Source organism: Microcebus murinus, chromosome 9, assembly GCF_040939455.1.
Source record: "Microcebus murinus isolate Inina chromosome 9, M.murinus_Inina_mat1.0, whole genome shotgun sequence".
In the NCBI taxonomy this organism is placed as follows: Eukaryota; Metazoa; Chordata; class Mammalia; order Primates; family Cheirogaleidae; genus Microcebus; species Microcebus murinus.
Window position 1 is genome coordinate 48,220,643 of NC_134112.1, and position 14,825 is coordinate 48,235,467.

The following is a 14,825-nucleotide window of genomic DNA, read 5'->3' on the forward strand; positions in this document are numbered from 1 at the left end:
AAATTAATTGGCCAACTAATATATATAGAAAAAATTAGCCGGGCATGGTGGCACATGCCTGTAGTCCCAGCTACTTGGGAGGCTAAGGCAGAAGGATTGCTTGAGCCCAGGAGTTTGAGGTTGCTGTGAGCTAGGCTGACGCCATGGCACTCACTCTAGCCTGGGCAACAAAGCGAGACTCTGTCTCAAAAAAAAAAAAAAAAGACCAAGAAGGATGTGATTGTGGTGGTGATTTAAGGGGAATATGGGAAGGCTGAGGGAGACAAAACATTTCTAAAAGTTTCTTCTTCTCTCCCTTTTGCCTAAGAAACTGATCTGTAATAGATTTCTCTACTTTATTAGATAACAATTTCTTCTGAATACAGTCTTTTGTCCCATTCTCAAGTGGCTTATCTTTCTTGCAATTACTTGAACATGTTTTATTATGTATTTGACTTAACTTACATTAAAACTAAAATAATCTATTTTGATAGAAAGATATAAGATCCTAGACATTCCTAATAGCTACATTTTCACTAGAATTTAACCTCTAATCTACAAGGCTATCTTTAAATACCAGTCAAAAATACTCCCTACTTCCTCAACCTAAGGTGTGTCCTTTAATTGACATACTTGACTACTGAGTCCTTAACAAAAGCTTAGTAATACAATTCTAAATATAAACAAGTTGCTGTATTTGAAAAACTAAATTTTTTGGAATAACAAAGTCATAACTCATTGACTTCAAATACAAAGTCACACACAAGCAAATGACCATACAGCCTCATACCTAGCTCATTCAACAAAGATCAATGGAACACACAAACTATGTGATTGCCATGCAAGATACAAAGCTACAGCAGCAAGCTCACAACTCACAGCACAAACTTTTAATATATTTTCTTTATTTTGGACAGTATGAAAATTCTGGAAATTTGGCCATGTATTTTCTTAAGCAAAGCATCCAGTATGAACTATAGCTGATACCATCCCTTAGGGCAGGGGTCCTCAAACTTTTTAAACAGGGGGCCTGTTCACTGTCCCTCAGACCGTTGGAGGGCCATTGGAGAGTGCGGTGCACATTCCACACATGTGCGCTGTGGGCCTAGGACAAGTCGGCTGCTAAGCAGGACAGGCAGCGGCTGCAAAAACCCCCAGCGGGCAGGATAAATGTCCTAGGTGGCCGCTTGTGGCCCGTGGGCCGTAGTTTGAGGAAGCCTGCCTTAGGGGATTCCAAACATGGAAGAAAGACCCTCAAGTTGAGAAATGAAGAGAGCAGAAAACTAAAAAGTCATGAACATTCAGACTACACTATTTCCTTCTTATCTCCTAAGTCCTGAAAAACCCCTCAACATTCTGGATAAAGAGGTAGAGTCTGGAGATAGCAAGAGAAGGTAGAAGAAACTGTAAGTATATTTGCTAAGATATAAGGAACAAGAAGCCAGATTCTCTCCTCTGCCCAATATCCTCAAGCTCAGAGTATCAAAGAAGACCATTACTTCATTGCAATCTTTCATTGCTAGAGAAACACCTTACTTACATGATTTCTTCTAAACACTGAATCCTGCCTCTTCTTAATATCGAATCCTTGCCCTGAATAGCAGTTAATAGTGACAACAAAGACCAATTAAAGGTGTCTTTGCCAGATATTTATCGGGTCATTGATGAGTAAATTTTGCCCTAAACAAGCATTATTGATTACATTCTTCCACTGTCATTAATCATTCATGTAAATGTAAATCCACAATTGTCTTCAAGGATTTCATGGAATAAGAAACATATTGCATTATTCTGGATTAACAAAGGGGCATACAGTAAACTATTTAAGATGAGCAAATATTCTATTCAGTTCTCTGCTCAGACAGTTCTTCCTCTAGAAAGCTTTGCAAAATCTCACTAAAATGAAAATGGTGCTCCTCCTGTGTTCTTCAACACAAATTTTGCTAATCTTCATGGTAGAATCTGTCACTTTATATTGTCAATGCCCATTCATTGATCTGTCTTCCTTTAAAATTCTTGAGGATAGGGACAAGTCACATTGGTTGCTAAATCTGAGTGTCAGCACAATATCCAGCACAAGGGAAGTACTAGATAATTATTTGTTGAATTAAGGAGTCCTATTCCTCAATGGAAAAAGGACAGTATCTTATATTTTGAGAAATACTGAAGTATTGCATATGAAAATCATATGCTGTTTTCTCTTATAAAAAGATCACAGGTATAAATTCCATTTTGTAGTTTTCAAATTAAAATCTTTTGAAATTACATTGGAAAAGAATACAGTACAATAGTTAAATTTTGTGTCTAAACTTTTAACCTTAAATTTCTCTTTTGACAGAATGAATTCATCAAATGACAACTGGACTCTAGAATTACACACTTAGAGTACAAGGTAACAAACACAAAAATTCAGTGTAATAACAGCCTCTTCTTTTTATTCAATTATCTCACAAACCACATCCTTTAAAGAAATGGTATACATAGGGTTCATCTCAAGTATCACAGAGTATAAACTTTCTTTCTCTAGGAGATAATCCAAATAAGTGTGAAGGAATGCATTCAAAGGAATACAAAGAAATGTTAGTTTGACCTTAATCATATATCAGATATTACACAAAACCTTTCTTCTTCAAGGCTAACATTCAAAAATAAAAAAAAAGAAAAGAGGAAATAGATTTTAGTATATTTAAACTATTCAACAATTAAGCTCCCAATTGCCTTTGTTAGCCTAAATTTTTCAAAAAAGTGAGATAACTATAGTAATTCCTAAATAAGCAACCACATTGACACTATTTAGCAGAAAACCGTAAATACTACTGAAATTGATGGGTGACTTTAAAATTCAATTACGCACATCTTATAAAAGAATCATAGCTATAGTATAGTCACTCCCTGGCAGATGTCATAAATTAGAGCACTATAGCTTGAAAGCCAATGTGTTTTATTACACCTTTTATAATGCAATAATCTCAGATCAGTTGTATTTGGGGCAGACAGTGACAAAGTCAGCCTGATTTCTGACATGTAATTAAAGTAAACATTAGCATTGCTACTTTTATGTATTCAGAATTATTATTATTAATGAAAAACACTGATTGGGTATCATCTACTTTCAAACATTGTCCTCATTTTCTGTAGATGAATAATTAGTAATTTCTTATGGCCAAACAATGATATTGTACATTTTACCATATAACAAGCTGCACTTTAGAATCATACTAAAAAAGCACAATAAAGTCAGTATGTTTATTTCAAAAGCCATCTTAGATTGCTTAAAGGGAATGAATAAACTGCAGTGTTGCATTATTCCACAGAAATAAACCATTCACTCCATGATCTCCTCATGAAGTACCAATGAAGAAAGAAGGATGCTACGGGATAAACAGAGACATTGCAAGAAATAATAACAATCTCCAGTATTGACCTTCACCATGGGATAGAAATTGTACTAGATGTTGTATGTATTTTATCTGATTTAATCTTCACAAACAAACTTATGAATATTTACAGATTAGAATGCTGGGCTTTAGGGAAATTCTACCAAAGGCATACAGCAAGCAGGGAAAATGAGGTTCAAACTCAGGCCTCCCTAACTCCAAAATACATCCTGTTTTCAGGCTAGCTATACTACAAAATTAGTGGCCACTGCTTCCTCCTTCTCTTGCTTTCTACATTTAAGATCAATTATGTCAGTATGATGCAATTCCTAGTAATGATAATAATGATAACAAACCTCAAACGTTTACTGAGTCTTTATTATGTGCCACACAGGATATCCTATGCATTATTTCACAAGTGCCAACAACAGAGCTGAGATGTACATGAAAAACTGAAGCTCAAAGTTGAGGGCCCTGTCCAAGGTCATTCAGCTGGGCCTGACAACACCAAGAATCCCCAGTCTGTTTCACTCACAGGTCACATCCTTAACTCCTACACTATATAATCCCATGGCAAAGCCTCAACTCAACAGTGTCTAGCACCTTAAAACTCCTTAAATAGAATGATTTCACTGCTTTTAATTTTGCAAACAAAATATAAGACATCAAGAAAGCAAATAGACATGAAAGACTCATTTTCTGTAATGCTATTTCTAATGAATGTCCTGGGCTTAGTATACAACTATGATCACTTAAAACTTCAATATCTCCTTTACAGTATTCCATGATGACATCTGCTGTTCAGAATCACGGCCTTCATCAATACAAGAAATAATCAGTTATGTTCACTGCACTGTACTCTATTTCCTAAAGGGATGATATAAAATCCACTAGATCTTAGAAGACATTTTAACAAGAGTTGGACTGAAAAGGAGTTTCACATCACCAAATCTCAGTAAGCTAGGAAATCCAATTAACTATAATACCCCATTTGCCAGCCTTGTACTTAATCCACATTTTACTGATAGTCGATCAAAACCTTGAAATTATTTAAACATAAGGAATTTTTATATTAACATCTTTGGTTTCTTGCTGAGACTCAATTGTAATGAATTATTTAACACAAAACTGGAGGGGCTCCAACAGAATCATTAGCATTAGTAAATATATAGTTAATGTGTTTTAGAACAGGGCTTAATGGACTTCAGAAAGCGCCTCTGTGAAGGTTTGGGTCGGAGCTGAAACACCCTCGTTAATAATGCACACGTCTCAACACCTTGGTCTTTCACATTCTTCTTGGCTTCAAACTTCATTTGAATGCAGGAACTCCCCACATGCATCCCTAACTCTGAAGAGTGAAATTGCAAATATCCAATACATGCAATTAATAAAACCATTACTAAAGGTTGGTTTCACAGTATAACTGTACAGTCATCTTGCAAAAGATTTTGTATACCAACACAAAACTTTAAGTCAAAAGACAACAAAAAAAACTTGGCTAAATTTTGATCCATTGTTTTCTCTCACTTGAAGAAAGTTTGCTATTTTACAATGGATGAGTGGAAAGATGATTATAACACTCATGTGCTCTCCAGGGTTTTATTTTAAGGAATGAAGCACCTTTATGCTTAATTTCCATTCACACCTTCATTAACATGGGTGACATGTTACACAAGTGAAACAAAGGCTAGAATGCTTCTTAGGGACTCTAAGGGGTAATATTTTTCTGTGCCTGTAGCATTCTCTTGCAGAGCACAGTTACCTGCATCAATGAAAGTTTATGACAGTAGGGGAGACAGCTACCTGTTCAGGTTAAAAAGGCGTTTCCTATGCCCAACACTCGAAATCTAACAAACCCAGTCCACGTGACACTGTTGTCACCCTGTTATAGCCTGTGACATGAATTTATTCTGAAGTGTCCTAAACAGTCCTTGGTCGTTTTTTGATGCTCTGTTGGTTGGTTTAAAGACAATAGCTCCTGAGCTCTAGTAAACGAAGTTCAGAACACTTATTCGTAAATGTCCAGACCACTTCCGAGAGCTCATTTCTCTCCAGCAGCAGGAAGATGTTCAGAGACTGAACACCCAAATTTCGCTTTCTAGGACCCGAAGTACCGAACAATAGATCCCAAGGTAACTGTCCCACTTCCCTTTAGGTTGGACATGTTAAACAATACCAGGGCACAATCCAACGTTTCACCAATTTCCAAAGCTAAATTACTGACTAAACACCCAATACCAAAGCCTACGTACAAAAAACAAGTGACCCAAGCGGCCGCACAGCCCCGCGTGCGGTGGGGACCGAGGTGTCCCCTCGCCCGTCCCCCACGGGCGCGAAAAGAGCTAGCACTAGCGGCGGAAAGGGGGGGAACCCCAATTGTAGGCTTGAGACAGCCCACCAATGAGCCCCCGGGTCTCTGGGGGAAAGGGGTCTCTCTCCTTTCTGTCTCCGCCCTCCCCCAGCCCCGAGATCGCCAGCACCGCTCGCCCGATGCCCGGTCCGCAGCGCACCCACGCCAGCCCCGGGTGGCAGCTGCACGGCCAGTGCCAAGAGCGCGGCGGGGCGCGGGGGCGCGGGCGCTGGGGAGCGGGGGGCGGCCCGCCACTCACCAATGCGGCTGAAACTCTCCGACAAAGTTCTCCGCAACTTCTTCATCTTGCCGATCTTCTCGGCCGGCTGCGGCTCGATGAGGTCGCACATCTGGGCGACGCGGGGCCCCGGCAACTTCCCCAAACTGGTCCAGAGCGGAGCGCAGACAACGGCGAGGGCGCGCGCCGCGGGGAAGGCGGCGCCTCCTCCTCCTCCTCCACCTCCTCCCCGGGCCGGGAGGCGACGCGCAGGGCTGGGGCGGCGGGCGGCGGGCTCCGCTCTGGCCTGGGCCGCGGCTGGGCGGGCGGGGGCGTCTTACGTGGTGCCGGGGGCGGCAGCGCTCCCCGCCGCCGTGGTGGCCCCGCGCCGCGCCGCCGCCGCCCAGCTCATTTTCCCTCCTTTGTAACCGAGAGGAGCGCGGCCGGCAGGGGGGGCGGTGCGGCCGGAGGAGGAGGCGGGGGCGGGCTGGGGACAAGGTGCGGGAGCCGCGAGTCGCCGAGTGCGCGAGGCGAGGGCAGGCGGGCGGGCTGGTGGGGAGAAGTTCTCGGCCCCGAGTTGCGGACGCCGCACGGAAAGAGCCGCGGCGCGGGACCGCCACCCCCACCGCCTCTCCCGCCGCCGCCGCCGCCCCCGCCCCGCCTCCCCTCCGCGACGGCCCCGGGCGCGGGACCCTGGGACGACCCCGGCTCCCCGCTCGGAGCCCGCGTCCTCCGCAGCCCTCCCGGGCCGGCTCGCGCCCTGGTGGCGCCCCCTCCCGGCCGCCCCGCGGTCCGCGGGCCCTGCCCGCCCCGCCCGCGCGCTCGGGTCCCGCGGCCCGCCGAGGGCCGCGAACGGGCAGGGCGGGGAGTCGGCCGCGTCTGGGGACCGCATACTAGGCCGTCGGGAGGCTCCCGAACGGGAACGGGCTGAGGCCTGAGCGTTGAGCGGTTTTCTCTTTGGCACGAGCGCGTGTGAAAAAGGCGCGGAGTTGGGGGGAGGGCGGCCGCCACGACTGCCTCCCGGACGGGGTGCGGTAAGGCCTTGGAGATGCGTTCAGGTTTAGGGGTGACTTTTTAAAAAATTTTTTGCTGAGAAAGCTGTGAAGTGAAAGATCCAGAAGGAGAGGTGGGCCCATTTTTTTGTTCATTTGGGTTTGTTTGTTTTGAGGTCAAGTGCAGAAGCGGAAGCTTCAACTATAACCTCCTGGAAGGCAGGGCTCCTGTTGTTTCCCTCATCCCTGTCTCTGATCTGGGTGATGGACGTAGGTGATTTCTGATAGGAATACCCTGTTCTGCAGTAAATAGCAAACACAGTCCTAGTCTGTTTATATCCCATTCTTAAACATGTTTCTGAATTGGAAGACTTAAAGACTAAAATGATTCTGCCCTTCTTTCCCCCCCACCTCAAAAAATGAACTTTGAAAAGGAATGGGGGAGGTTTTATAAAATTCAGGACAAACAGTTCCAGCAGCAGATACACATCATCTTCATTCAAATAAAGTGTGCTGAGAGCTCCAAACTTCAGCCCTCCCAGAGGAGAAAGAAGGAAAGTGGGGGAGGGCTTGAATGTGTTGATTTGGGGCCAGCGAACTCCTTATGAATAGAAACGTTAGTAATCTTGAGTCATCTGGCTGTGTAAGTAACCAGAGCTTCTGAGGGTGTGACAATGCTGTTTGGCTTAAAGGAAGTTTTGGGGAGTTTATGTTTTGTTCAAAGAGTTTTATCTTAAAACAAAAACTACCCCCCTGCCTTCCTTAAATTGTGAGGTAAAACACTGATTTGTTCTGCCCTGCAGTGAGTACATTATACGGTCTTGATAGATTGCCACCGATAAAAGACAGGAAGTCAAGCCAAGCCAAGTGGGGAGCAGAGGAAGGCTGGGAATTTGTGAGGAAAGTCAGTATGAGTTAAAACGCAAGGCTGTTGGATCCTGGCTGCCATATCTAGGTAATTACAGACAACACCAAGTGTGGCCTCATACAGGAAAAAGTTTGACTTTTACCACTTCCTCAGGTTAGCTGAGGAGAAAGTTATCAACAGTTATAAGTGAAAAGACAAAAGCAACCACTCAAAACACTGATGGGTTCTACTAGTCAACAAAGATGAAGAAATATTCATTAATTTAATATGCTTTGACTACCATATGTCTGTAGCTGTGCTATTATTCACTCTGGCAATGGCCGTTTCAAATATATGATGTGTTAAATATGTCTTTATTTCACCTCCCTACTTTTTCTTACCTTAAAAAAAGTATTCAACTTCTTCTTAAAGTATGGTGAGAACATACAAAAGTATAGTATGCAACCATGTTTTAAAATGAGATATATCAATATGTACTGATGTATAAATATGTCTAGGGTAAATGGGAAAAAAGCATGTTTAATATTAAATCATTTGTGGAAGAAATATATACACATATATATATATTCTATGTGCATAGAAAATTTCTGGAAAAAAGAACTTTTCATTTTGCACTATACCCTTAGGTATTGTTTCAATATTTTACCCAAAGGATGCATTACTTTTATAATAGTAAAAAGGTCATCTAATTACAGCAGCATACCTGGCAGGGGAAATAGTTATTAGTCATGAACCAAATAAAGCTTGGCAATTATGAATAACCAACTTTCCATTATATGCTTATCCGCTCCCTTTCTTGGTTATATATTAAAATGGCAAATTTTGCAAGAAACTGCAATGCAACGGAGGAAATTTTTAACTTCATGCTTTCAAGATATGTGTACATATGTTTAAGGATTTGCCTCTTTGTGTTATTTGTTTCACATTTGCCTTCAACTTAGATTGTAAGTTCCCTGAGGGCAGAGACCCTAAGATATGAAAGACACAGTGCCTGTTTCATAGAGAACATAAATTAAATATTTGTCAAATGAATACAGAATGGATTGCTGCCACGGAAAAATGATGTGTTACACTTGGAAACAAAGATGATTCTCCAGCATCTGTGTGGCATATGTATTTTCAGTGGGAGGATGGCTCTTTGCCAGTTCTCCATTCTCAACTTCTGGTCCACAAGGTTATAGTTTTGGAGGGCCTGAATTAAAGATGCAGTGCCTGAATACAAAGAGGTAAGTTTATGTAGGGGCTGAACACAGCCTGGATTTATCTTAACCAAATTCATCAGTTAAAGTTTGCAAATGTATTAGGCCTGGAATAGTAACAGTAGTGGCTGGGCACTTAGGACTTAGGAGTTCTAGCCCCCACTCTTATCACTTAAGTGTTGTATAGACTTAGACAAGTGAGTGATTTACTTTTCTTATCTATAAAATGAAAGGCTTGAACTAGATGAACTAGATGACTTCTGGGGTCATTCTTATCTACAGAATTCTGATTCTAACTTTGATGGTAAAATTTCCCTTCTCTCAGCTTATATACTAAAGATAGATACATTAATGAAGAGTAATTCATACACAAAAACAAAGATCCATTGACAAAAAATACATGAAATTTAATTTAAAATATATTATTTCTAGTCATATATATAAATTATGCTATTATTAGAAAATAAAACATCATGGATCTTTTCCATGTAAGAAAAATAGCAGGCTAATGATATATTAACAGTAGATTTTAAGGGAAAGAATCCTAATCCAAAAAAGATGAAATATAAAGGATTTGATTAGAATCCAAAGTACCAGCAAAAGCAGAAGCATATTTACTGACCTCAAACAGTTTGAAAGATGTTATCAAACAAAAGAAATTCATTAAACGAGGATACCAAGGACCTGGAGAATAGAGTTGGAAAATGAAGTTTAAAAAAGAAGATACGTTTACTAATGTAAAATTTTAGCATTTAGCCAAAGCATAGATAATTAAAGATTAAGACATACTGTCAGAATATAATTATTAAAGTGATGGAAATTTACATAATTAAATATCCTCTTAGAACTCTAAATAGTCACCCTATTTAATTATTTTTAGGATCAGATTTAGCCTCCTTTTCTGAACACATCCAGGAACTGAAGTAACACAAGGTTAAGTGACTTATACTGAGTTCTCAGTGAGTCATCAGTAAAATTACTACATAGAATCCAAAACTCTTGTCACCGACTCTTATGTTCCAGCTGTTGGACAGTGTCCAGTCTTCAGGGTTCCTTTTCTTGTTTCATTTGTTTTTGGGTTTTGTTTTTGTTTTTTGACATGAGGAAATTGGAATCAGAAAGGAGAGTAAGATGGAAGGTTGCAGAAACAGTGTATTCGTAACTCAGGTAAATGGAGGCTTCCCTCATCTCTCCTCTTCTTTCCATCAGCCATCCATTGCCTACTCACTCCTAATTCAGATCCTTTTCACAGAAAATCACTGTCTACTGACACAAACCCCCAGGCTTGTTCAGGAATAAGACCTACATTTGCCTTATTGTTTGATAGGTGATTCTATATTTTTTCATCATACACTTCAAGAGACCTAGGGACCAAAGTAAATAGATTTACTTCCAAATGACTGTAGAAAGAACAAAGAAGTTGCAAGAATATCCAAATGATGTTCAACATAAATTAGCTCAGAATAGTTTTAAAGAAGTTAAACTACCAGGGTTAAAGTGTGCATTGAAAAACTAGCAAATTCCCCTCTCCCATTAAATCATGTTTAACTGTTATAATGGCATATCATTCATGTTTTTCATTGTTGTATAATTTGTACTATAGAAGTTAATATAAGAAAATATCTACCACCATTTCTAAGATTCAGTTCACTTAATTATACACTTTGGTGTAACTTTTGTGTATGGTGCAGATGTGCCATTAACTAAAGACCCTCATTTATGAATGTCATCAATTTCAATGCATCATGTTGCATTCATCAGAGCTAAACTTCAGGGGCCAGTCCTGTAACTGAACTCTGGACATGCATGTGAAGCTAATATCTTAGTAAACTAAAACCTTAGGCCTTTTGGTCAGTCCAAACAAGCCGAGTTAGGGGCAATTAAGTTCAGAAATTTCCTCCCAAGTTCCTTGACAGTTCATCTGCACTGATGTGTCTATTCTAATCAGGTACTTCAAGCCAGAAAAAGTTATCTATAGGATAATCATATTGATAGTATCATTGAACATATAACATTCTCTAGCTAAAAGACTTACTATTTGTAATTATAAAATATGACAAATAAATTATGGTTTTTATAATAGGCTATGAGTTGATGATCTCCTTTTATCTTAATCCAAAGAGACATTATAATTATCACTTTGTTACACAAGGAAATGGGCCTAGAGATGACAAAACAATGTGCCCAAGACCATCACACAGGTTCCAGTTTTAGATTGATACACACTTTTGGTTACCAGGAAGTTTTCTTTTACAAAGCATTTTTATAGCATGATGTATGGCATTTCTTTTTCTTTTGATATACTCTGGGTATAGCCATGATTGTCCTTATTGTATAGAAAGGAACTATTCTAAAAGCCAAGAAAGTTCAAGAAACTGGCCAAACTCCAACAGGTTAATGGATGGATTGAGACTCTAACACTGTATTTTGCTTTTTCCTACCTTAGGAGAAAGAAATTTAAAATGTGATATTGAAAGATGTACAACCTGCTTTGAAAAAGAGGCACCTTTCTGCTCTACTTGGTGTTTATAAATAAACTAAACATTTTTAAACTAACAGTTGTTGAACCATTGCTACTGGCAGGGCACTCAAAAGACATTGCCTCTTATCTCACCATCACACTGAGGTGTCTTTTATTATATCCCATTTTACAGGTAAGAAAACTAAGGCCCATAAAGAGCAAATTAATGTCTTAAAACTAATCAGCTGCTTGAGTGTAAAAGTTATAGCAGAATTAGAAGATCACAGTTTTGCAATCCCCAAAGTAATAACTGATTCAGGCATATAAATCACTGAATGTAAAGTTGTTGGGTAAAGCATATTCACATGGTAATTTTCTTAGTCCATTTGAGCTGCTTTAACAAAAATACCATAAACTGTGTGGTTTATAAACAACAAACATTTATTTTTCACAATACTGGAGGCTGGGAAGTTTAAGATCAAGGCACAAGCAGATTTAGTATCTGTTGCACACCTGTTCCCATAGACAGAGCCTTCTTGCTTCATTCTCATATGATGGAAGGAGTCAACAAGCTCCCTTGGGCCTCCTTCATAAAGGCACTAATCCTGTTTATGAAGACTCCACCCTTATGATCTAATCACTTCCAAAAGGCCCCTTTTAACACTATTGCATTGGGTATTACATTTTAACATATGAATATTGGGGAACACAAATATTCAATCCATAGCAGTAATAATCCTCCACAGATTACATTCACAATGGAGAGATATGCCCTTACCCAAGTGGTCAAACATAGACTCACCCATAGGAGACAACTCAACAGCATGTTCTCCCTGATGTAAGGCAATAAGAGATACCCACACCACCCATGTAGTATTCTTGACAAAAATGTTTAACGGTTAATCAGACAAACCCAGAATGCAAGTCCTTCTACAAGATCACTGACCTGTGCTTCTCAAATTGTATCAATATTCATGTTTGTTCAGGAAAAAAGAAAAAAAAAACAGAAAATGTTAGGAGGTGGTTCTAAATTAAGACAAATTGAAGAGACATAGCAACCAGAAGTAATCCACAAACTGATTGAATCCTGGATTTAAAAATAAAATTAAATAAAATAAAGTCACACAGTATTTTATAACATACAGGTATAGAATACATCTGAGAGAATGAAAAATTAAAATATTGACTGTTAGATGTTGAATTAAAGTTAATTTTATTAATTATGACAGGTATTTCTTAATAAAATGTCATTATGTATGCAGATTACTTTCAAATGGCTCAACAATAAAAATACACATGTATACTATCAATCTACATAAGTAAGTGTACACACACAGGGGAGGGGGAAAATGAATGTGACAAAAATGTTAAAAACTGGTGGATTTCTGTGAAGAATATACAATTTCCATTGTATTATTTTTTCAACTTTCCATAGGTTTTTAAATTTTCAGAATAAAATGGTAAGATGGAACAAACCAACCCAAGTGGTAAGTGGCAGGTCTATCCAGTTCTAAAGCTGGTATTTGGTTCATGTTATACTGCCACTTCCACATCTGAGGAAAATAGGAAAAGTACTACTGTCAATAATAGATTAACAAAATGCAGTTTGGTCATAATTAATATTTAATCCAATAATCCTCACCTGTGAAGGTAAGTCATACCCAAATTACTTGGGGAGCACTTTCAAAGGACCACTCTAGAATATCCTAGGGCAGGAAGAGGACGGCATGTGTAGATTGAAAAGCCCTCAAGATGATTATTGCACTTCCCCCCTCACCAAGTGAAAATCACTGATTTCGTCCCTGTAATAGCAACATGATGGTAGTTATTTGATGAAAGTCAGATATAGAGGACAACATGGAGGTACTTACGGAGCATGAAGGACAATAGGGTTGGAGAGATAACATCCTAGGTGTGTTTCAAACAGTGAAAAAGAAAGCAGGGCTAGGAGGAGAAGATAGTAATTCTTGCTTCTAGAACCTTCTCTCACAACCTATATAGTATTACCAATCTTCTACTTCCTCATCTGTAAATTAGAGATAGTTATTCCAGCCCTACCTACCTAAAAGTTTAAGGGGGTCATTATCTCCTTTTTCAAATTTGGAGGCACCTAATCAAGAATATTTGATTTATTTTAATTACAAACCAAGAAAACAGGGATGTCAGGTATAGTTCAACAGAAAGGACTGGGAGAATCAGTTTTCAGTACTATTTTTTCTTTCCTTTGAAACAGGGTCTCACTCTGTTGTCCGGGCGGGCTAGAATTCAATGGTATCATCACAGCTCACAGCAACCTCAAACTTCTGGGCTCAAGCGATCCTCCTGCCTCAGCCTCCCAAGTAGTTAGGACTACAGGCACACACCACCACACCTGGCTAATGTTTTCTATTTTTGGTAGAGATGCGGTCTCTCCCTTGCTGAAGCTGGTCTTGAACTCCTGACCTCAAGCAATCCTCCCTCCTCGGCCTTCTAGGATTACAGGTGTGAGCCACCGCGGCTGGCCAGTACTATTTTCTTATCATAAGCAAATAATTTTACTTGTCTCCATTTGTTTATTCATCAAACATATATATATATATATATATTTTTTTTTTTTTTGAGACAGAGTCTCGCTTTGTTGCCTAGGCTAGAGTGAGTGCCGTGGCATCAGCCTAGCTCCCAGCAACCTCAAACTCCTGGGCTCAAGCGATCCTTCTGTCTCAGCCTCCCAAGTAGCTGGGACTACAGTTATGTGCCACCATGCCTGGCTAATTTTTTCTATATATATTAGTTGGCCAATTAATTTATTTCTATTTATAGTAGAGACGGGGTCTCGCTCTTGCTCAGGCTGGTTTCGAACTCCCGACCTCGAGCAATCCACCTGCCTCGGCCTCCCAGAGAGCTAGGATTACAGGTGTGAGCCACTGCGCCCGGCCCATCAAACATATTTTGAGCATCTGCTTTGTCCCAGGCCCTGTGCTGAGAGCTGGATATACTGCAGGGGAGGAGATGGAACATGGCCACAGTCCCTGCCTGCACAAGATTTACAGGCTGGTGAGGAAAATGATGTGAATACTGCCATTTACAATAAAAGGTGATCCATTGTAAAATAGGGGAATGACTGAGCGATATGAATCTTTATAGCAGGAAGATTTCACCATAATTTGAGGGTCAGAGATGTCCACCATGAGCAATAACACCTAGACTGAGATCTGAAAACCCACAGAGGTAGTCAGGCACCAAGCAGAAGTTCCTTAAGGGGATCGGCATCTGTGGAGGACAGGAGGCAAGAGTCGATCATGGTGCATTCAAGAAACTGAAAGGTGGCTGGAGTATAGAGCAGACGTGAGACGAAGCAGACAAATTTGGCAAGGGCCAAAAGGGAGACACGTCCATAATCATA

The 14,825-nt window shown here is 40.2% G+C and overlaps 1 protein-coding gene across 5 annotated transcripts in view; it reads right to left on the reverse strand.

Moving 5' to 3' along the window:
- Window positions 1-6,176, reverse strand: part of CDK14 (cyclin dependent kinase 14) — a 542,302-nt gene extending 536,126 nt beyond the window's left edge. For 4 of the 5 annotated variants that reach the window (XM_012779596.2, XM_012779597.2, XM_012779598.2 and 1 more), the window contains exon 1: window positions 5,966-6,174. In XM_012779596.2, coding sequence (XP_012635050.1) covers window positions 5,966-6,056 — 91 coding nt within the window. In that variant the 5' untranslated portion in view covers window positions 6,057-6,174. Of the gene's footprint in view, window positions 1-5,965 lie in introns of all 5 variants that reach the window. The other variant, XM_076006449.1, reaches the window with a different exon arrangement.
- Between the last annotated feature and the right edge of the window lie 8,649 nt (window positions 6,177-14,825).